This window comes from Clytia hemisphaerica, unplaced genomic scaffold (genome assembly GCF_902728285.1).
Source record: "Clytia hemisphaerica strain Z4C2 unplaced genomic scaffold, Clytia hemisphaerica genome assembly, whole genome shotgun sequence".
Classification (NCBI taxonomy): domain Eukaryota; kingdom Metazoa; phylum Cnidaria; class Hydrozoa; order Leptothecata; family Clytiidae; genus Clytia; species Clytia hemisphaerica.
Genome location: NW_027104060.1, coordinates 743594 through 767392, shown reverse-complemented (window position 1 = coordinate 767392; position 23799 = coordinate 743594). Strand labels below are relative to the sequence as shown.

The following is a 23799-nucleotide window of genomic DNA, read 5'->3' as shown; positions in this document are numbered from 1 at the left end:
ACTTACTGCTATCATCGCATTGAAGACAAAGTTTAATTTTTGGTTTGCCGTATGAATCGAATTTGCCAGATTGTCACTCTCCGTGGACTTTGATTAGTCAAACACCGCTTTTTTTGTAGAATTTCTCGAATACAATAAACTTTGAGCCCAAAAAAGACATTTTCTTTGCCGGTTGTTTTTTTGTTACTTTTTACTTAAACAATCAATATGTAAAAAAGGTTGAAATTTCAAATTTCTTTGTCTTGCGGGCGGACAGCTAAAGCCCTCAAAAGTGGCTTTTTCCCAGAAAAAACTGAATTTTTTTAGGATTTGATTGGGTCAATGAGACAAAAAAAACAACACGCGGATCTCTTCCAGTCCAAACTTTTATGTTCTTTTTGCGCGCTCACCTGTCTAAATCCAATTTTCTGTTGGTAGGTCGTCTGCCATTCAAAATTTTACAAAATTGCTCATATTTTCATAAAAAATAAAGTTATGGCCACCAAACTTTTACAGGACATTTATTTAATGATAAGAATGCTTCTAAAACTTACCCCATGGTTATAGGTGGTCTAAAACCTAAAAACAACATTTTGGTCGATTCCAACCATTTTACCCCCGTCTTTCGCGGTCCCTATCAACGCTCCTCAATTTTATACATTGATTTCCATATAAAAATGTTCGCAATATATTTGAGAGAAATACAGTGTAAAAAGCTAGAGTACACGTTTTTTTTATAAGAACAACCAAAAATTTGGAACCCTCGGTGTTCTTATTTTCGGCGTATTTTAAGTATTTTTGTCCATTTTCCTATGAAATTCGGTGTTCTAGAGTCCGCAAAGTCCTTAAAATTTTCTTAACTTGTTCTTAACATTTTGGACATCGTAGCCTTATGTTCTTATATAGTTTGTTCTTAGGTAATTTGTTTTGCCGATATATTTGCAAATGGATTAGAATTAAAGTATAGATTTCAAAGTTCGTTCAGATGTGTCAAGTCAACTAATCACTGAATCAATTGATGACGTAATCTTGCTTAACAGCAAAAAAAATAATTTTTCGTAAGATATAGAATGTCTTCAAATTTCAATAAAGCGAGTCTAAACTAATTTGATTAGTTGTTTTACGGGCCCGACCGACCCTGAAATTCTAAAAATCGAAATAAAAATAAAATTGATTTTGGTAGTACATTTTCATTTCCATTACCTTACCGACTGCCAAATTTTCATCGATAAACGTACGTATAATCGTATTCAGGCGATTAGGCGTTTTATTCGAGAGGGGGGGAGGCTCTAATGACAATCTGTATCAAGGACATTCTCTTATAAGTGCATTGTCAAATTTTATCTTTTTTGAGGGTAAATTTTCTTTAATTCTTTATTTAAGAATATGGTTCCTAAACAACTGGACTGATCCAACTTTCTTCTCAAAAAAATCTAAGACTATATTCATTATATAAAATATTTCTTACAAATAAAAATATACAAAAATGTCAATATTAAAAATGGTCGTTCCCGAAATAGGCTGTATAGACGGTCTGCGTATTTCTTCATTTTTAGAATCCAGGGTGGTCAATCATTAAAACAGTTAGTACCCGGAGGTTCAGGGGTCTTTGTCGACATCCAGCATTTCCAATTCATGGGAGCTTGAAAACATCCAAAAAAATCTACCATTTCTACTCTTACTCTAACACATCAAAAGAAATCATAACGCATCCATCCATTTTTACCAGAATACTTTACCACCTCTATACTTTCTCAACCAATCCTTCTCTAAGGAAATCGCTTCGGGCGTCTTTGCAATCATACCGTACGATACTGTGTGAGTTGGAGAGAAAATGTGAAGACAAACTACCTGTCTACAAATACAACAATCTTCCAAAGGACATCTCTCAAAAGCCTGCACTATGTCCATATTTGCGTGGATCTGATTTCGCATAAATTTTATGTATATTCTCTACGTAAACTGCCTGAATGGCAGAATGTTCTGGCATGTCTATTAGTTTAATTTCATGACCAAGCTTTTCAAGTCCTTTAAGTACGTCGGCACTTGGTGAGCGCTTGCTTTCTCCGCCCACTTGATTTGGAATGAGATGGTGGTGAAGGCGGGGGCGGATTATGGATTGCCCAAGCTCATCGTTACATAATAGCTTGAAAATGATTCCCTATAAATAAAATGTAGTATTTGTGTTTCATGTTACATTCTGCGTCTGTTACATATTGGAAGCAAACGTTCGAGTCTGTATAGGCAATCCCTTCACAGATATCTTATATAAAACACTAGATAGAGCTACTCGGTTCCTATTTTAATAATCCGCCATCTTTGATAAGTAGACCATAGTTCGGTGACGGTAATTTGATCGATTAAGCCCTATCTTTCACCTCGTCGCTTCGCGCCATTCAGTTTTTTTTAGCTTGATTTAACAAATTGCGGGTACCGAACTGTGACCTATTTTCAGCAAAGATGGCGAATTATTTTGTTTCACCTATACCTGCCGTTGCTTGGGGAGAACAGAGTAGTTCTATCTAGTGTTTTATATAAGATATCTATGGATCCCTTACGCAAATCGAACGTTTGTTTTCATAATGGCAGAAGTTACGTAATTCAATAAAACATGAAAATTCTCTAAAGTGCTTACACTATAGGGGTAGGGGGTTTTTGATTGAAATTCGAAATGAATTTTCTCTTTAGAATCAGAACAGAAACAAATTTCTGGAGAATTTTATTTTTATTTTCTGAATGGAGAAAGCAAAAAATTCGATGCATTGATATTTTGACTCCTTAGGATAATTCGATGTCGACTAATAATTGGAGGGAGAAAAATAAGTATTGGATTGATGATTCTTCCGTATAAAAAGTTCTGTCTCCTTATCGAGTGTCCAACTTTAGTATCCTTTGTATGGGCAGTTGAATAGAAATCAACTAGAGGAAAATTTTGTCCTCTAAATAGAGTTAGAAGTGTCCACCTTTCAGAATAACCTAATTAATTCATATTTGATATTACAGGTGACTCTCGCTAATTCGAACTCTAACGGGGAATCTTAAATGGTCGAGTTACAGAGAGGTTCGATTTATGGAAAGTATATTAAGGAGGGTTTCTCCTCGACGGGGGGGGGATAGGAATAAGTTCGAATTATAGAAAGATTCGAATATTAGAAGTTCGAATAAACGAAATTTACTGTAATGAAATTATCAACACAGTCTGATATTGATTTTATAAAATATTACGCTATGGAAAACAAGGTACCTGGGCGGTAGCAGTAATGATTTTCGGACCCCCTGATGCACCAATAACAAGTTTCACATTGCCTTCTTTATCTGTGATAATGACGGGGGTCATTGCGGAAACAGCGCGTTTGTTTGGTTTGATGAAATTTGTTTCGGCGGGCGGGTAACCAAAACGGGTGTAAATACCGGGCGTGTTGAAATCATCCATGCCGTTGTTGTAGACAATACCGGTGTTTGTTGAACGGAACGCAGCGCCGTACCTGAAAAAAAGGGAAAGATTAAGGTTAAACGTTTTTTTATAAGAACATCCAAAATTTCTTCAGATGTTCTTAACTTTTTAAGTTGCAAGCCTAAAAATGTTCTTAACATGTTCTTATTTTCCCCATTTTTTATGTGTTTTTGTCAATTCTCCTAAGAAAGTGGCTGTTTTCGAGTCCACGAAGCCTTAAAATGTTCTTAATTTGTTCTTAACATTTTGGTCATCGAAGCCTTATGTTCTTCTATAATTTGTACCTGATAAAAAGGTTACAATTAATGCCCATGACTTAGTTATTAGTTTTTTTCCAAGGTACTTCTAAACCACAGAATTCTGTAATGTAGATGTCGTGCTTTAAGCTCTTCCAAGCAAAAAAAGTGAAAATCGAAAACCTGCAAAGCTTCTTATTGGTCAAGCGCTGGAATTCTATTGAAATATCACGTGACCTAGGTAGGATTTCCCACCTAACCTCGACACACCTTTCAGCCAAAGCACGACATCTAGCCCCTTGGGTTTTATAAATCTATGATGTAAACCCGCATCGTATATAGTAGTCATTTTCTCTTATTTCTTAGTCAGAAAATAGTTTTCTACAATATCCCTATCGGACCTAGCGTTGTAAAATAAACATTTACCTATAATAGGTTAAAATTTCCATATTTTAATTACTTTTCTTTTTTGAGGTTCCTAGTTTAAAGTAAAACGTCTCATAATTTTAGTTTCCTTTTTCCGTTCTCCAATGTTCTTATATAGGTCATGACAGAGAGAGATTGCAAGCTTTTTTGTATTCTTAGCAGTGGGTTCGTCTTGCAATTCATAATTCATAATTTGTCGTTCTTTTAAACCACATGTAGTTAATTCCCGTGATAAACAAAGAGGAATGAATCCGTAGGGGTGTTACAGTCACTTTCGGTCGGGGTTGTGGACGGCGAAACATGAAGTTTGTCGTTCTTTATGAAGTTTGTCGTTCTTTTTGTTTATTTTTAGTAATGCAGGATTTGTTAGATAGACCCCCTCTTAGGAAACAATAACTTAAAAATAGTAAAACAAGTAGAAAAGGTAAGACGGGGAGACATTGCTACATCAGAATCGTCAGTATCTATGTTTCATTTTCTATGCAGAAGCGACGTGTGAGTAGACAGCTCCATATCAAAGTCTGTTTATTTAATTCACAGTGAAGTGGATTGACAATTCAGATTGCAATCAAGACATATTTGGTTCTCATTTTACTTGTGGTAATCTGAAATAACATTGCGACCACAACTTCCTTATCAAAATAAACATCATCAGCATCAAATTACGATTTGAAGTTGAGAGCAATTTCAAAAAACAATAGCAATTTTTGATAGCTTGTAAGCAGCCCTTAATCTCTGTAAATCAATATATTTGATGTGGCTTTCGCGAACGGAGGCTATCAAGATACCACTAATTGAGTTTGAAGCCCCGAAAGGGCTAGAGAAGAATCTTCAACCTACTTTCTCAAGAAAGAAAAAGTGAAGCCTTAAGTTTGCCCCGCATTTAGAAATTTTGTTTGAAAAACACACGGATCACGTGTTTAGGATTGGATTTCCCATCCTGAAGTTTCCGATATAGCCCCTTCGGGGATTTGAAATCAACGATACCACCTCGTTTAGACTGGAGTAGTTTATAATCCATGTTAGTACAGTAATATAACTGTTTTATGATAATACGATAACGATTTATCCTAACCTAAGCAGTGTAGAAATCAGACGAAGAATCTTATCAGCGAAAAAAAAAGCAAGATCAATAAAAAACCCAATGTGACAATTTTCAAAAAAAACATACCAATCATTGACTGACGAAGTATAAGAGACTGCATCTCCATTCGGCGCATAAATACTGACGTGCGTTGTCCCGTGATCCGTGGGCGGTTCTACGTTGACGCCGTAATATGAAATATTGTGCGTTGTATCATCGGTGATGCGTCCACGGATTTGGTTACCGAAATAAGAGCTGGTCATGTTTTCTTCCCACTAGAATGAGATTTGATTGGTTTTTAAATTGCAAAATTATATCCAAAAATGATAAAAGCTTTTGATGAAGTTTTGTCGTGTCTACTTCGCAACATTAAAAAGAACGACAAATTTAAAAAAGAACGACAAATTTAAAAAAGAACGACAAATTTCACCATTTACAACCTCGACCAAAAGTAACTGTACCACCCCTACGTATTCATTCCTCTTTGTGTACTGCGTATAATAACGACTAACATTTATAAATACGCATGTGTTTTAACTTTTTCTTGAAAACTAAACAATAGATGCGAAGTAGACACTTTCTCTGTGTTGATGCATTTTGAAGCTTAGCACTTTTTAAAAACTTAGTCACGGAAGCTTTGGAATTTCGAAAGCTTTCTTTCCCTTGGAGCTTTGTACAAGTATTAGATTTGAAACTCCCAATAAAATTGGTGAGAAAAGTTTGAGCAACACACGTGTCAAAGACATACCTTTAGGGAACTCATTTTAGCGGGAACTCATTTTTAGCGTTCGAAGAAAAGATCGAAAAGATCAGATTTCATCGAATTAATATTCGCGGTTTTGCCATATCATGGACAAATTTCGTTCATTTTCCTAAGGATTTTTTAAACTTTGTTAATGACAAATACCCAAATTTGTTAATTCGCGGGTACTGATTTTAATAAAAAAAGCAAGCGAACGTCAATCCCGCGTGACTGGGTACCCTTAAGGTAGGACGGTTAGCAATGAAGCCCTTCTAACTGCTTATTAGGCTCTTTTTACGCCCTCTTTTGCTTGCCGTAAATTTGCCGTATGCCTAAAATTAACGCCAATACGCCCATCAACCCTTAGGGACGCGGTCAGCTTTTTAGGAGACTGGTAACAATAATATTTCAGCGTAAAAAGAACCGTTAAGACATGAGAGATGAGTTCTACCTTTTGCACATCCATTTTGTCTTGGAAGTCTGGATCACCCTCTCTCGTTTTTTCAGCAAAGGCGAACTTCATTGCTTCCAATATCCGATGATATGTTTTAATCTCCTTCGGAGTGCTTGATAAATCTTCAGAAGAGAAGCCATAACCTAAAATGAAAAGTTTCCTCAAAATCATTGTACTCGCCCACCGAGCCTTGTATAGGTTCTAGAGGTAGTTTCTGAATCCCGGCTAAGAAAAATCCTTTTGATCAGAGTTTCAAAATTTCACACAATTTCATGAGTATCTTCGCTCACTCGTATATCAGAGTACTGGTATTGAATTCCCAAATATTTAAAAAAATAATAATAGAAATGACGCAATATTTTTGACAAAGTCGTCTACACTATAGACAATAAATGCTTTCAGGCCTTCATCTGAAGAAAGAGTTTAATGCTAGGAACAATGGAGAGCAGTTGACGCTCTCTAATTCGACGTGCCACTATTTGATATGTTTCATTATTCGATAACTTTTAAAGTCAACGAAACAAGAAACTCTCATAAACGACGCTCTACTATTATTCGATGAAAATCCAATTCCCTTGAAAATCAAATTAGAGAGAGTCAAATATACGACATAACCTACCTTTAATAACATTCATGATAAAACTGACGATAGGGCCACCAGTAGGACTCGGCATAGCATGCATTGTATAATCACCAAGATCTGTTTCCATGATTTTGCGATTCACTACTTTATAATTCGCGAAGTCATCTAAAGTGACAATCCCACCTTTAGCCTGGATATCTTGAACAATACTTTCGGCTAGTGATCCGTTGTAAAAATCATTTGGCTCATCGGCTATTTTTCGGAGAGTAGCGGCTAGTGCTTTGTCGATAATTGTGGATCCTAGCTCTAAGACAGCACCGTTTTCGAACAGAAGTTTCCTATGTAAAGAAAAGAGAAATTTATTTGAACCAGTAAAAAAATCAAGATATCCGATTTTTGAATTATTCCACTAAATGAGAAATTTTTAAAGGTTTTATCTTTACCTAAGTGTTCCCGTGTCATATGAGACACATATTTCATACCAGGAAAGTGTCTGCCTATTGCTAGATTATGCTGATATAAGCAAAAAGATGTTTGTCTCATGTTTATTTTTTCCTCTTTCTGACTAATCTTGCTTCACATCCGTGTCAATCCAATGTTAAAAAGCTTGTGAATTAGAATTGAGTAAGCAAACAATATCACCCTTATTTAAAAACAAAACCTTTAACATGAAAATTTGACGTACTTGAACCCTTCATCTTTCTTTAACCTGTGTCTCATACTTTCTGCAGCTTCATACATCCGTAAAGTCATGTGAAAACCATTCTCAGCGAGATCAATAGTAGGTTGAATGAGCTTCTCCCAAGGGGTTTTCCCATACTTCCGCCAAACTTCATGTAAACCCTTGACCTCACCTGGGATTCCAATTGATAAGCCACCTTGCAGAGAAAAAAAGAGTTAAGATACCTTAGGGTGGTTAAACCTCACGACTAAACATTTCTGATGCATTTCCAGGGTCTTCCTGCCGCCTTCACCGGGATATCACAATAAAAGATTTTTCTGCTGCGAAGAATTGGCGTTGACTAGATTAAGCTAAAGCTACGGTAACAATCTGAGCTTCGGCGTAGCTGCCAGAAACCCCCCATACCCACCATCTCTCGAATATATTTGATTTTCATAACCACAAACCCAAAGCTAATTTTTTTAATTGATTTTATTAAGATTTTCAAAAATTACACCATTTTAAAACAAGCCCGATCAATTTTTACCTGTGCTAGATTTTGAAGGGTCTTTCTTGAACATATCTACAGTGGATCGACCAGGAGCAGTTTCTCGGTAATCAAACGATTCCATTGTTTTGGAGCTCTTCTGATAAACCATCATTAAGCCACCGCCTCCAATACCTGTTGAATGCATGCTGTATAGTCCTAAACAGAATGCGGTGGCAACTGCGGCATCGACTGCTGTTCCGTTCCGTAAAATATCACGACCTGGGTTGAGCAAAATATGAGAAATGTCATTAATGTAAGAGAGCGCTAGCAGTTGCATGCTAAAGAAAGCTTTAGTAAGAAAATTCAGACTTTATCGCAAATTTAGCGGCTAAAATTCGTAAACTTTTGAACCAATTACATTCAAATATTGTGGTTTTGAGAAATTTTGATCTTGAATTTGACAATCAAAAAGGGGAACAAAGGACTCTGCATTGTGTCTGTCCCTGGGACATTCCTACACAAATAGATTAGACCAAGTATTACTTCAACACATGAACCCTTCATCTTACCTAATTCTGAGCAGCTGGCTGCATCCGTAGCGACGGCGCCATTTTGGTACAGTTCTGCATTAGCTGAGGATTTCGGGTTCCCATGGATATGACGTTTAGACTTGAAACAATACAATGTTATGACAACAGCAACGGCGATCGCTGCGCAAACAGTAAGGGTTGTTAGTGTGATTAATACTAGTTGTTTCTTTGATGGTTTTCTATGGGAAAAGAAAGTGTGTGTGTGGTAAGTGTTGTTGAATAACAGTAGTACAGGTTTTTTATAAGAACAAACTAAAAAGAAGAAACACGCTTTTTTATAAGAATATCAAAAATCTTTGAAGTCTTCGGTTTTCTTAACTTTTTGAGTTTTAGGCCTGGAAATTATTTTCACCATGTTGTGAGTATTTTCATCCTTTTTCCTAAGAAAATAGGTGTTTTAGCAAAGCCTTAAAATGTTAAAACATGTTCTTAATATATTGGTCATCGTGGCCATTTGTTCTTATGTTCTTATAAGACAAACGTGAAAGGCTTCAAAGACAAAAATGTTAAGAGCAAGTTGATAACTTTAAGGCTCTCAGGACTCTAAAACAACCAATATCTTCGGAAATTGCATAAAAGTACTCACAAAATGGTGAAAATAAGGGCATTTTGTAAGAACATTTCTAGGCTTAAGACTCCAAAGTTGAGATTTTTGGATGTTCTTATAAAAATACGTGTGAGCCCATTTAGCTTAAAAGAAATATGATCATCACATGGCTTCTCCGTTCTAAAGGACGTCAAGGGACGTTAATGGTGTTACAAAAGAGTACCTTAAAGGAAGAAATTTTGGTGGAAAGAAAATTTGGCGGATTTGGCCAGAATCCACCAAATTAAATTCCCGCCAAATTAAACTTTTTGAAAATATGATCTCTTTTTTGGTGTTTTTGCATTTTTTCTTGCTGTTTTTACGCCATTTTAAGGATACATTTTTCAGCAAACACCAAATTAAATTCCCACCATTCCTTTAAGGTAATTGACAAATAGCTCTAAACTAAACGCACTAATCACACATTAAACTATCTTGAAGAACGAGAAAATAAGACGTTGAACTTACGTTTTCCTTGGCCGTTGGCTTGGTCCGTCTGATAAGTTAGTGTACATTATTCTTTCTTGTTTAATAGTGGAGAAAGCCTTTGTAATTGATGTTATTGTGTTTAATTGTTCAGTGTACTCCTCAATAAATCTACTGCATAGTTTGCTCAAAAAGAGATTGTCCTGAACTATGGGTTTTATTTGTAGAAAATAAGTGTCACCGAAAAGCAAATCTATCTGGTGAAAAACTCCAATTAAATACGGACTAGATTAATTGTTTAAAATTAATTATATATTCATTAATTTGTTAGAACATTGCAAACACGGGTTTGAACAAAACTCTGGTCGATAAACATTGTTTCGGCTAAAGAAAGCAATATATCATTATTAGCCAATCAGAAGGCCTGATTTCTCCTTATCGACCAATCAGAAAGCTTGATTTATGGCCGCAAATTTTTTTCAACGCTTCAATGCTTTTTTTCTTGATGAAATGCTGAAAGTGAGTAAAACGAAGATGAAAGAAAATGGTGGAAAAAATGGTTTTCAATAATTTTTGATGACAATGAATAGTGTACAGACGCTTTGTAATTCTGTTAATTACTCTTCCAGATTCTTCATGAAGATGAGGTGCGCAGATAATCACATTAATTGACATTGTTTTCCAATGAAATTTTGAATAATAAAAATCCCCAAATTAAGGAATATTCGATCCCTGTTTTGGTCCTCTTGCGAAGAAATTACAGAAATATGCTCACAGCACCAAATGCATATATACATTCCAGGATAAAAAATATAGAACTTTGACTGAAAAAGATCTGTAAGTAAATTATTAAATCAAAAACTACTTTTACACTAAAACAGCTGGTTGAAACCTGGGTCAACTCAACATTGAGTTTAGCTGATTTCTTGTCCCCCCACTTCTGAAAAGTGAATATTCGATTCACAGGACATAGTTTCCGAAAATACTGGGATCAAAGGATATAACTTGAGTTTGTGCCTACTACTACCAGTTTTAAAATCTGATAAAATTGAAGAAAATTTGTTTGAATAAATATTTCGGTTTTGAACACATTGTTTACGGTATTATTTACAATAGAAATTTGGTGTGTTCATGATATGCACCATTGCAATATTTTCCACGGACCCAACAGCTGATTGGTTGTAAGTGACGTAAAATCAAGCAATACGTCACTTTCAACCAATCAGCTGTTGGCTCCGTGGAAGACATTACATCACGGACCCAACAGCTGATTAGTTGTGAGTGACGTAAAATCAAGCAATACGTCACTTTCAACCAATCAGCTGTTGGCTCCATGGAAGACATTGCAATGGTGCATATCATGAATTTATTCCTAAGTACTTGGCTGTACATAAGTGTGCATTTAAAAAACCGAAGCTGAATTTTGTTTTTCTGGCTACGGTATACTAGACAGTGCTGAATGTGGTTATAAAATCTTTATATAACTATTCCTACATATCTTGTACACCAAAAGATGCATAAAAGGGACAGGGCCCGAATTTACAAGGGTTGAACAACGTCAAATTTCAGAAGCCATTGAATTGACTGATTGCCCTTTGACGTCATTCAAATCGTGAAAGCTCGGACACAGTCGAAATGAATCATGGGTAATCAGGAATAATTGCGCCCCCATAATGGCTTTCCGTTGGTTAGACGCGATAACATCCAACAATTTTCACTCACAGAAAGTGGTTATCAGAGTGCGGTGGTCATAATTACCCATAATTCCTTTCGACAGTGAAATGGTCTTTAAATCAGTCTTGTTGCGTGAGGGTTGGAAGTGTATTCTATTTGAGAACGTTTGGTGCTCTTTGCTGTCGCATAAGAATACAGAACATGTCTCCTAACCAGCTTATCAACAACCACAAATAACTAACAATGAATTTGTTGCCAAACAGCTCAGCAGTGCATGCTAAAAGATTTTGCACCATTTTCATATTTCTTACTAGCATGTCTGCAAATCTATTACTTCACATCGGAAGCACATGCCATGGAAAGTTCACCCAAAAATAAGACAAAGGTATTCCTAAACAGCAAACCTGCATCTCCACTAACAAAGGGTGAAGTCAGCCAATAAGATTGAAGCCAGTCACGCTATTAGCCAATCAGAATAAGGCTTACGAGACACGTGATCTCCAAACACTGAGAGTCAGCCAATGAGATCCAACTAAGTCTTGCCATGAACCAATCAGAATGGAGGATGTAGATCACGTGACCACAGGTAGTGTAGATCTCGCTGAAAGCATTCTTCTTCTTGCTCGATGGAAAGCATCTGAACAAATTAAATAATTTTAGTAAATTGAAAAGAGAGGATTATTGCAGCAGAAATTTTACTGATGCTTGTGGTGATGATCGAATGGTTTGAGAAACGATGGTGCAAACTTATTCAATCATCTTCCATTTCTAACGGCGAAGAGAGTATCCTATACTAGACGTCGACCGCGTTTATTCTACGCAATTAACGTTTATTTCACTTTGCGAAATTTTCGAATGTTTTGAGCCCGGGTTTTCAGACTCTAAACATTCGATTTTTTGACGTCACTTTAAATTTTTGAAGCTCCTGCAGTAGCTAAAAAATCGAATCTTCGTCAAAGCACTTGAAAGGCTTCTATTTTTCGAAAATCGTCAAAGTGAAACTCGCTAAGAAGCGAGATGGAAAATCCTGGTTTTTCGTGAGGTGCTCGCTACGAAGAGTGGCGAAGTACAGGGATGTACGGAAGAGGTTAACTGACAAGATAATTGGTGCAAGGATTCTTAGAGGATTACGTCGATTAGTCAACCATTTTAGAAATTTTCTCTGGCCTCTTCGGGGTTGTAGCAAAGTATTTAGCACATACACAAAGACATTCTACTAATAATTTATAAAGATATTTATGTAGACCTTAAGAGTGTACAGATCTTAAAACAGGTTTATCTGGCACCCAGATGGTGAGATTTTCATACGACACGCTAAAGCTCTGAAGGTCGGGAAAATTTTCAACATCTGGAAGGTTTAGGTTACGGGATTTTGCAAGACCGCGTCTAGCCTATACAAGACGTCACCCGCGTTTTTTACGCAATTAACGTCTATTCCGCTTTGCGACTTTTTCGAATGTTTTGAGCCCGGGTTTTCGGGCTCTAAACATTCGATTTTTTGACGTCACTTTTAATTTTCGAAGCTCTTGCAGTAGCAAAATAATCGAATTTGCGTCAAAACACTTGAAAGGCCGTTGTTACTAAAAGAGGTAACGAGTGGTAACGAGTGGTAACGAGTGGTAACGAGTGGTAACGATGTGGTAACGAGTGGTAACGAGGTGGTAACGAGGTGGTAACGAGTGGTAACGATGTGGTAACGAGGTAACGAGTGGTAACCAGTTGAAAACGGTGGCCCTAAGTCTCCAAATTTGAATTTCTCGATTCTGGTGGTTTTGCAACAGATGCTGATGGCTCTTGAGGTTCTGCAGCAGGACCTGGCAGATCTGGTGAATGTGCAGTAGGAATTGGAGATTTAGGCGAATGTTATATTGGAGTTGATGGTTCTGGTGAATGTGATGGTAAACTTGGTTGTTTGGGTGAATGAAATGGTGGAATTGATGGTTCTGGTGAATGTGAATCAAAGATTGATGGTTCTGGAGGTTCTGCATTAGGAGTTGGCGATTCTGGGGAATGTGCATCAGGAGTTGGTGATTCTGGTGAATGTGCAGCAGGAGTTATTGGTTCTGGTGAATGCAATGGTGGAGTTGGTGGTTCTGGTGAATGCAATGGTGGAGTTGGTGGTTCTGGTGAATGTACACCAGGAGTTGGTAGTTCTGGTGAATGTACAGCAGGAGTTGGTGGTTCTGGTGAATGTACAGCAGGAGTTGGTGCTTCTGGTGAATGTACAGCAGGAGTTGATGGTTCTGGTGAATAAAATGGTGGAGTTGGTGGTTTTGGTGAATGTGCAGCAGGAGTTGGTGGTTCTGGTGAATGTGCAGCAGGAGTTGGTGGTTCTGGTGAATGCAATGGTGGAGTTGGTGGTTCTGGTGAATGTGCAGCAGGAGTTGGTGGTTCTGGTGAATGCAATGGTGGAGTTGGTGGTTCTGGTGAATGCAATGGTGGAGTTGGTGGTTCTGGTGAATGCAATGGTGGAGTTAGTGGTTCTGGTGAATGTACAGCAGGAGTTGGTGGTTCTGGTGAATGTACAGCAGAAGTTGGTGGTTCTGGTGAATGTACAGCAGGAGTTGGTGGTTCTGGTGAATGTACAGCAGGAGTTGATGGTTCTGGTGAATAAAATGGTGGAGTTGGTGGTTTTTGTGAATGTGCAGCAGGAGTTGGTGGTTCTGGTGAATGTGCAGCAGGAGTTGGTGGTTCTGGTGAATGCAATGGTGGAGTTGGTGGTTCTGGTGAATGCAATGGTGGAGTTGGTGGTTTCTGGTGAATGTGCAGCAGGAGTTGGTGGTTCTGGTGAATGCAATGGTGGAGTTGGTGGTTCTGGTGAATGCAATGGTGGAGTTGGTGGTTCTGGTGAATATACAGCAGGAGTTGGTGGTTCTGGTGAATGTACAGCAGGAGTTGGTGCTTCTGGTGAATGTACAGCAGGAGTTGGTGGTGCTGGTGAATGTACAGCAGGAGTTGGTGATTCTGGTGAATGCGCAGCAGGAGTTGGTGGTTCTGGTGAAGGCAATGGTGGAATTGGTGGTTCTGGTGAATGTGCAGCAGGAGTTGGTGGTTCTGGTGAATGTGATAAGGGAGTTGATTGTTCTGGTAAATGTACAGCAGGAGCTGGTGGTGCTGGTGAATTTAGTGCTGGCGTTGATGGTTCTGGTGAATGTGATAGTGGCGTTAATCGTTTAGGCGAATACAATGCCGGTGTTGATGGATCTGGTGAATGCAATGGTGGAGTTGGTGGTTCTGATGAATGTGATATTGGAGTTGATGGTTCTGGTGAATGGGATGGTGGAATTGATGGTTCTGGTGAATGTGATGGTGGAGTTGATGGTTGTGGTGAATTCGCAGCAGGAGTTCATATTCTGATAAATTGTTATTGAGATGTTATTCATGAAATGAAAATACATTTATGGTGAATCTGATATTTTTTTTGCTAGTTAATGATCGCTCAATGTGAAACTATCTAGATTAAATGAGCTCTAATGGCGATTACATAACGATTATAAGTACTGTTCAATGCTTTGCGTGAAGTTGCGTTTTTTAACATCAATTCAACAACATTCTTTAAACCAACTACAGCGTTTTGATTAGATGTTTGAATACAATGACAAAATATTTTAACACAAGTAAAATATCTCTCAGGTTTCTTTTTAAACAAAATATTCTTCATCGTTTGGAACAAAATATAAAAATATAAGCATATCTTTGAGAGAATTCCCGCAATATTCAATTTTGAAATGAAAATTTCTATCAATAAAAATCGAAATTTGCAAAGCTAGAATTCGAGGAAACTTTTTCTCCCTAAAAATAACGTAGTTAAGAAAACTTCAGAAAATAAACCATATGTTATCGTATAAAATACCTAACAAAATAAATATGTATAAAAAAAGGCCATAGCCTCGTGAACAGTTTTTGTAGGGAAGCAACAACAATGACTTAACCATATCATATCGTACTTGAATTCCGGAGAATTTCATATTATCAGTTAATCATATTTTTCATGTTTCCACGTAAACTAAACATAAAATTTTATTCAAAAGCCATTTTTCAGGGTAGAGATGAAATAATTATTTCAAATAAACTGAATAAAAAGTTTATCCAAAAGATTATTGGGTCACCGCGATTTGAAATTCTCATATCCTCTAAAAGAACTCTTAATGAACACACCTAATGACTCAAAAGGAAAATGTTGAAACAAGAAGAAACATCAAAGTAAAAACAATACCAAGGAAAGCTTTAAAAGAATCTAAAAAAGTTTAATGTTTCAAATGGGATTGGGATTGAAAGAGCATCCAATTTTTCAATGGTTTGACCATTTTGCCAAATGACGTCAATCAAATGGGAATAGGAATATGGGAATAGGAATATTTCCACTAGAGTGGGGGATGGGAAAGATTCTCGGTCAAATGGACAAAAGTGTATAAAATAACAAAGAGGTCATGCAGTGTCAGACAATTCTCGGAAAATTAACAAGGGGGCGTTTATTTGGAACCTAAGAGTAAGCTCAAGGTCATCAATTAATAATGTACATTTACCAGAACCATTAACTTCACCATCACATTCTCCAGAACCATTAACTCCACCATTGCATTCACCAGATCCATCAACTCCTAATGCACATTCACCAGAATCATCAACTCCATCACATTCACTGTCCCCACCCTCCCCACCATTGCATTCACGAGAATGACCATCCCCACCATTGCATTCACCAGATCCATCAACATCAACATTATATTCACCAGAATCATCAACTCCACTATCCCATTCACCAGAACCACTAACTCCTGCTGTACATTCACCAGAACAATCGACTCCTGATGCATATTCACCAAAATCAACAACTCCACCATTGGATTCATCAGAACCACCAACTCCTGCTGCACATTCACCAGAACCACCAACTCCTGGTGTACATTCACCAGAACCACCAACTCCACCATTGCATTCACCAGAACCACCAACTCCTACTGCACATTCACCAGAACCACCAACTCCTGCTGCACATTCACCAGAACCACCAACTCCACCATTGCATTCACCAGAACCACCAACTCCTGATGCACATTCAACAGAATCACCAACTCCTGATGCACATTCACCAGAACCACCAACTCCACCATTGCATTCACCAGATCCATCAACACCGGCATTGTATTCGCCTAAACGATTAACGCCACTATCACATTCACCAGAACCATCAACGCCAGCATTAAATTCACCAGCACCACCAACTCCTGCTGTACATTTACCAGAACAATCAACTCCCTTATCACATTCACCAGAACCACCAACTCCTGCTGCACATTCACCAGAACCACCAATTCCACCATTGCCTTCACCAGAACCACCAACTCCTGCTGCGCATTCACCAGAATCACCAACTCCTGCTGTACATTCACCAGCACCACCAACTCCTGCTGTACATTCACCAGAACCACCAACTCCTGCTGTACATTCACCAGAACCACCAACTCCACCATTGCATTCACCAGAACCACCAACTCCACCATTGCATTCACCAGAACCACCAACTCCACCATTGCATTCACCAGAACCACCAACTCCTGCTGCACATTCACCAGAACCACCAACTCCACCATTGCATTCACCAGAACCACCAACTCCACCATTGCATTCACCAGAACCACCAACTTCTGCTGCACATTCACCAGAACCACCAACTCCTGCTGCACATTCACAAAAACCACCAACTCCACCATTTTATTCACCAGAACCATCAACTCCTGCTGTACATTCACCAGAAACCACCAACTTCCTGACTTCAACCAGAACCACCAACTCCTGCTGTACATTCACCAGAACCACTCCAAGAACTCCCACCATTGCATTCACCAGAACCACCAACTCCACCATGCATTCACCAGAACCACCAAATCCACCACCATTCACCAGAACCACCAACTTCCTGCCCACCCCAAACCACCACTCCACCATTGCATTCACAGAACCACCAACTCCTGCTGCACATTCACCAGAACCACCAACTCCTGCTGCACATTCACCAAAACCACCAACTCCACCATTTTATTCACCAGAACCATCAACTCCTGCTGTACATTCACCAGAAGCACCAACTCCTGCTGTACATTCACCAGAACCACCAACTCCTGCTGTACATTCACCAGAACCACCAACTCCTGGTGTACATTCACCAGAACCACCAACTCCACCATTGCATTCACCAGAACCACCAACTCCACCATTGCATTCACCAGAACCAATAACTCCTGCTGCACATTCACCAGAATCACCAACTCCTGATGCACATTCCCCAGAATCGCCAACTCCTAATGCAGAACCTCCAGAACCATCATTCTTTGATTCACATTCACCAGAACCATCAATTCCACCATTTCATTCACCCAAACAACCAAGTTTACCATCACATTCACCAGAACCATCAACTCCAATATAACATTCGCCTAAATCTCCAATTCCTACTGCACATTCACCAGATCTGCCAGGTCCTGCTGCAGAACCTCAAGAGCCATCAGCATCTGTTGCAAAACCACCAGAATCGAGAAATTCAAATTTGGAGACTTAGGGCCACCGTTTTCAACTGGTTACCACTCGTTACCTCGTTACCACATCGTTACCACTCGTTACCACCTCGTTACCACCTCGTTACCACTCGTTACCACATCGTTACCACTCGTTACCACTCGTTACCACTCGTTACCACTCGTTACCTCTTTTAGTAACAACGTTGAAAGGCTTCTATTTTTCGAAAATCGTCAAAGTGGAACTCACTAAGAAACGAGATGAAAAATCCCGGTTTTTAGTGAGGTGCTCGCTAGACCGCGTCAAGAATTTTGCAGCGGGAGGTCTGGTAACCCAGCCCTCGTTTTCGGGGATTGGCGGGTCCAACCGAAATATTTATAGGTTTACGCCATGGGAAATTGGCCCGCTCCTTTAGAGCTTTAGCGTGGGCGGCCGCCAATCCGCCATCGGAATATCAGATAAAAAACAAGTAAACGTTCGATGATTTTGAGTATGTTGAAAACAGAGCACCAGTCTTCATTCGGGTATACCCCCTCCCTCTCGTAAAAAAAGGAAAACAAATTCAATAAAATCACTATTAAAGATGAAACGGAAAAAGATAAATTACCTAATACTTGAGTAAGTGAGTCCACTGCTGCCGCAAACCCACTAAGAAATAAAGAAGATGAAATTAAAACTAGGCTTAATTGTGAGTGTTAAAGTGGAAACCGAAGATATATTTTTTTTTTTGTTACAGAGTTTGCAAAAAAGGGAAGCTATTTGGTATCCGCCAAATTTAGATATCATGAATGTCAATCAGACTTCTTGGTTTGTTACTTTGAATTCAAATTCCTTAGCTTTCAGACTGAAGACCAATTTTAAAATGATCAAAAAAGGGGTTTGCTGACTGCTAAATTTTGATAATTCCTATAGTAGTAAATGCAAGTCAAGACTGCTTTGTTTGATATTTAGAATTCAAATTCCTTAGCTTTCAGACTAAAGACCTATCAATATTAAAATTATGTTCCATTAATAGTGGATAATAACGTGCAACACCAACTCTAAAGTGGTCTACAAAGTTGTCCAACCAGGAGCAAAATCAGAACAAGTGTGGCAAATCAAGGCTATAAGAGTGCTCGATTAGTTAAAACCAGAGACATATCAATATTTTACGACTAAAGACCAATTTTAAAATGATCAGTAATAAGTCATCCTTACCCAGTCCTTTTGATAGTGCGTTTCCATTTCGTAAATCGTTCTGTGCTGTTCAAAATCTTCTCGTCAAGCCTGTAAACGAATGAAAGAGAATAATGGTGGCGCCTTACATTTTGGTCTAGACAGAGCAGCATGATTTCTTCGAAAAAAAATATAATTTTGAGCATTTTGTATTTTCGGTAGTTTCTCATCTTTAGGGAAGATAATAATTGTGGCGCCTTACATTTGGTCTAGACAGAGCAGCGCGATTTCTTCGAAAATATTTTTTAAGCATTTTGCACTTTCGGGGGGGGGGGGGGAGGAGGTTTTCGGTAGTTTCTCATCTTTAGGAAAGTTAATAATTCTGGCGCCTTACATTTGGTCTAGACAGAGAAGTGCGATTTCTTCGAAAAAAAATAATTTCAAGCATTTTGTATATTCGGTACTTTCTCATCTTTTAGGGTAAATATGATTAAAAAATTTACATTTTGAGTCCATACGACCCATTATTCGTAAATTTAACATAAAAGACTAAACTTTCCCCAGAAGCCCCTTTTTCGGGAAGCAATCGACACATTGAGGTTCAAATCCTGATTTTCACGAAGGAAAGAGTCAACTTATGGTACGCCTTTATTATAAAAACTTTACCCAGAAGTCCCTTTTTTCGGGAAGCAATCGACACATTGAGGTTCAAATCGTGATTTTCACGAAGGAAAGAGTCAACTTATGGTACGCCTTTATTATAAGAATATCCAAATTTTTAAAGCCTGCAGATGTTCTTAACTTTTTGAGTATTAAGCCTAGCATTTTTTATTTGCACAATTTTGTGGTTATATTTGTGCAATTTCCTTAAATAAATTGGGTATTTTTATTAAAAAGTTCTTAACTTGATCTTAACAATTTGGGCATCGAATCTTCTTATCTAATTTGTTCTAATGAAAAATGTGCACGACATAAAACTATTGTTGCTTTCATCCATTAGAATTGCTGTTCGCTCTTTTTTTTTCAGAGAAACCTTTTTCAGAGTATATTTGTGACAGTAAAAATATTTTGGGAAAACATCACAAGTCCAACGTGCTTACGCAGGAAAAGACCATGAAAAGAATTTCTCTAGCTACCAGCATTCAGTCAATGGAAAATCATCATAGACCATTCACATTGAATAGATTTACACATATATGATGAGTCACAACTATAACCTATTATAATTTTTTCGTTATCCATGGAAAATATTTGTCTTCAAATAAGAACACTTGAGAGTTACCAAGCGATTATGAGCGAGTATGTTGTCTTTTAAAAGTTTTAGTTTCGATCAGCCTAAAGGCCGGTCTCCACTTGAAAGCGCTGGGATCGCACTTTTTCGAGCAAAGCTTCCACGCTATTGGTCAAAAGAAAAATGAAACAATTCCATTGGCGCGATCTGAGGTAACGGTTGAAAAAAGTTGAAATGTATTCAACTTTTTTTCCGAGCACGCGCTACATTTTTATGACGTAATCTTTTATCCAAGCAAAAAGGTGCGATCGCAGCGCGTGCAAGTGTAGACCGGCCTTAACAAAAGTAAAAAGAATTCCTATCAGGTAGTATCACGTCAACTTGATCAAAAAATTAGAATTTGACAAGATGTTTAGAAAGGCTGGATACAAGAAACTTAAGACATATTTTACCATGAATCCACAATGGGCAAGGATTCTCAAAAAGGAGAGTTAACCCATTCGCTGCCAACTACACTCGTAGTAAGGAGGTCAAAATACCGGGGTAACTTTAAAGCCCAATAACTTTTGATATAGATATTTTTGCCTGCTTTTTTATTGCATTTTCGAAATCTACGTAAAATTCTGCATCCAATGAACACCAATCAATTTATGATGTTTGAAGCATTATTAAGGCCACAGGAGCCTTTGAAAGTCAAGGATTTGTCAAAATTGTAAGAGGTCAATTTTTCGATTTTTGGAAATAGCTCGGCAGTGAACGTGTTAACGCCCCCAACACCAACATCACATTCGTCGAGGTTTACTAATTCGAATAATTTTATCTTTTTAGAGAAAATGGCAGGGAAGTTGGAATTTTCGTTAACGATATTAGCAATGTTTACATTATGTTTGGTGGATGGATCAGATCCTCAGTCTGGTGGTATTGAAGGAGAAAGTCTATCACCTTATTGTCTTCGAATTAAAAATGTCACTATAATCATGACTGTTGCACCACTTGATTCAAAAATGACCTCCGAATACACGGGTCAAACTATTATTGAAAATATCGAAGAGGAATTTTACCTACTCGTCAAGGCTTTGTTAAGAGAAAAATGCACCTTAATCTGGGTGTATTCGAAAACACATAATTCTTTAAGAAGAATAACAGATAGAAATTATCAAAGTCTTTTTGCGTACGATTTCATGGATGTTACGGGCTTAGAGATGCAAGGTACTTTTAATGATCCAGTCCAGCTTTCCAATCTACTGGACAATCTCCCAGAATCGAACGACAAAGTTGAACAGATACTGTTGTATTCAAACCAGGATGATATCCCGCTCCAATCCTTTCCATTCTACGTTTGCAGGACATTTCCCACAAATGGAGGTATAGAAAAACACGTGTCAGATGAACTTGAGCATCTCCAAAAACGCAAAAAGACGAAAATAATAGTGCTCTGTATATCATTTCCAACGTGTAATTTGCAACCGCATTATCCTCTTTGTGCCCTTTCAAAGAAATGGCTCCGAAAAGACAACATAGTAGAGGTTAACATGAAAAGTGGCGAAGATGAATTCGACATTTTTCGTCAGACATTCGACTTAATCAGAAGTCTGTCATGAAAATCACAAGAAATCAAAAGAAGATCTTTTTAAAATTCCAGGAAAAAACTGTATACCACCTATTGAGGTGCAAACTTTTGTAGCTGGAAATAATGTAACCCTCTTGGAATTATAGGAAATTTTTACGTTTGAACCTTCTGGAATTCTGAGTTTTTAGTAGGATTGAAAAAGTTACCTCTCATTGAATTGCTGTTATTTTGACAGATTTTTGCATATCCCTATTGAATTCCGCTACATACCAAACCTTACCCCCTTGGAACGGAAATTGATGTTCTCAACAGGGGGTATATGGTTTCTTTCTGGAAAAGCCCAATGTTCCTTGGAAAATATGTAACTGGTAGGTGTGAGCGGTAACCATTTTGCCACACCTCGAAAGACTCTTTTAACGGTAACCAAAAACCGATTTCCTCTCGTGAAATGAGTATAATTATGTTGTAAACGTAATGTATGTAGTATATTTGATTATACGTGTTACATATTTACATTCAATATTACTGTAACTTTCAAAAGCGTACTCTTGATTAATGTTCTTCTCTTTCAATAGCCGGTAATTTAGTTTTAATTTAATTTTAGTCCCCAGCTATCACTTTTCTAACTCGAGAAAAGAAACTTCCCGACTAGAATTTTCCCCAATTCTACACGTTTCTTTTGTAAGAAAAACATATGTAAAAAACATAAGGCTTCGATAATTATTTCAAGAGGGCTAGATTTGAAACTCTTGGATAAGGAACGAAGCCACCCATTTAAAACATGTGACCCGCATGGTTTTCACAAAACTCCAGATTGAAAGTAAAATCCATCGCCGGATTTTGAAAAAATGTGCCGCTTAAAATCAAAGAAAGGGCTAGATTTATTTTTTGAGGGTATTTCAGGACTTTTGAAGAATTTTAAGTTTCATATTCGTGTTCTACATGTAAAATTGGATACAACTGGAAAGTTTCATCGAAATTGGAGAAACTTCATTTTTGGGTCATTTTTTGCCCAAAAAGCCCAGAATTGGGCCCAAAACCCCCAATTTTACCCTTTAAAAGACCCAAATACACAAAAAACAATATTGCCATTCAATTCTACACCATTTGATTGTGTTATATTCGTAATTTCATTAGAATTGGACGACATCAACTTTTTTTGCTTTTTTGCCCTGGGGACACTCATCGGGGACGCAAAGTCTTAAAGGGTTAAGGCTTCTTTTACTCTTTTGTTAGAAACGTTATAGATTCCTCTCCAGCCCCTTCGAGGCTCAATGGTTTCAATGACCAAGATATTAAGATCAAGTAAAGAACATTTTAAAAGGCTTCACGGACATCTAATTTCTAAGAAAATCGCACAATTACTAACAAAATTTCAAAAGTAAGAACATTTTAAGAACTCAAAAAAGTTAAGAACAGTTGAAGACTTGTATGAAATTATTTTTGTATAGTAACATGATATAATTGGGCTTTACCAGAAATAGTCCGTGCCCCCCCCCCTGTCGAGGATATCGGATATCCAGGGGGGTTAAATATCTACAAGGGAGCGGATATCCAGGGGGTAAAGTTTCTTTTCAAGTAAAAATTACGATATCCAGGGGTAAGCATTTTTATATCCAGGGGGTTGAGCATATTTTTAAGAGTGGATATCCAGAGGGTCTTTACTAATAAAGTAGGATATCCAGGGGGTTCGATACTTCGAAAAATCAATATCCTCAACAGTGAGGGTAAATTGTTTTTCTGAAAAAGCCCATTAACTTACTTTGATTGTAGAGCTGTGTTCATTCTGAGGACCAGAGTTCCAGTGGAAACTGTCTTGAAAAAGCCCATTAACTTACTTTGATTGTAGAGCTGTGTTCATTCTGAGGACCAGAGTTCCAGTGGAAACTGTCTTGAAAAAGCCCATTAACTTACTTTGATTGTAGAGCTGTGTTCATTCTGA

At 37.8% G+C, this 23799-nt stretch overlaps 1 protein-coding gene across 1 annotated transcript; it reads right to left on the bottom strand.

Annotated features, from left to right (window-relative positions):
- Positions 1-1400: 1400 nt before the first annotated feature.
- LOC136812422 (glutathione hydrolase 1 proenzyme-like) lies at positions 1401-23682 on the bottom strand. Its single transcript, XM_067068917.1, has 12 exons — positions 23620-23682; positions 19099-19167; positions 18509-18549; positions 9754-12022; positions 8679-8878; positions 8167-8388; positions 7644-7836; positions 6995-7296; positions 6373-6518; positions 5267-5454; positions 3224-3464; positions 1401-2140 (listed from the first exon to the last, which is right to left on the bottom strand). The coding sequence occupies exons 4-12, from the start codon at positions 9798-9800 to the stop codon at positions 1868-1870; spliced, it is 1812 nt and encodes a 603-aa protein (XP_066925018.1). The 5' UTR covers positions 9801-12022; positions 18509-18549; positions 19099-19167; positions 23620-23682; the 3' UTR covers positions 1401-1867.
- Positions 23683-23799: the final 117 nt, after the last annotated feature.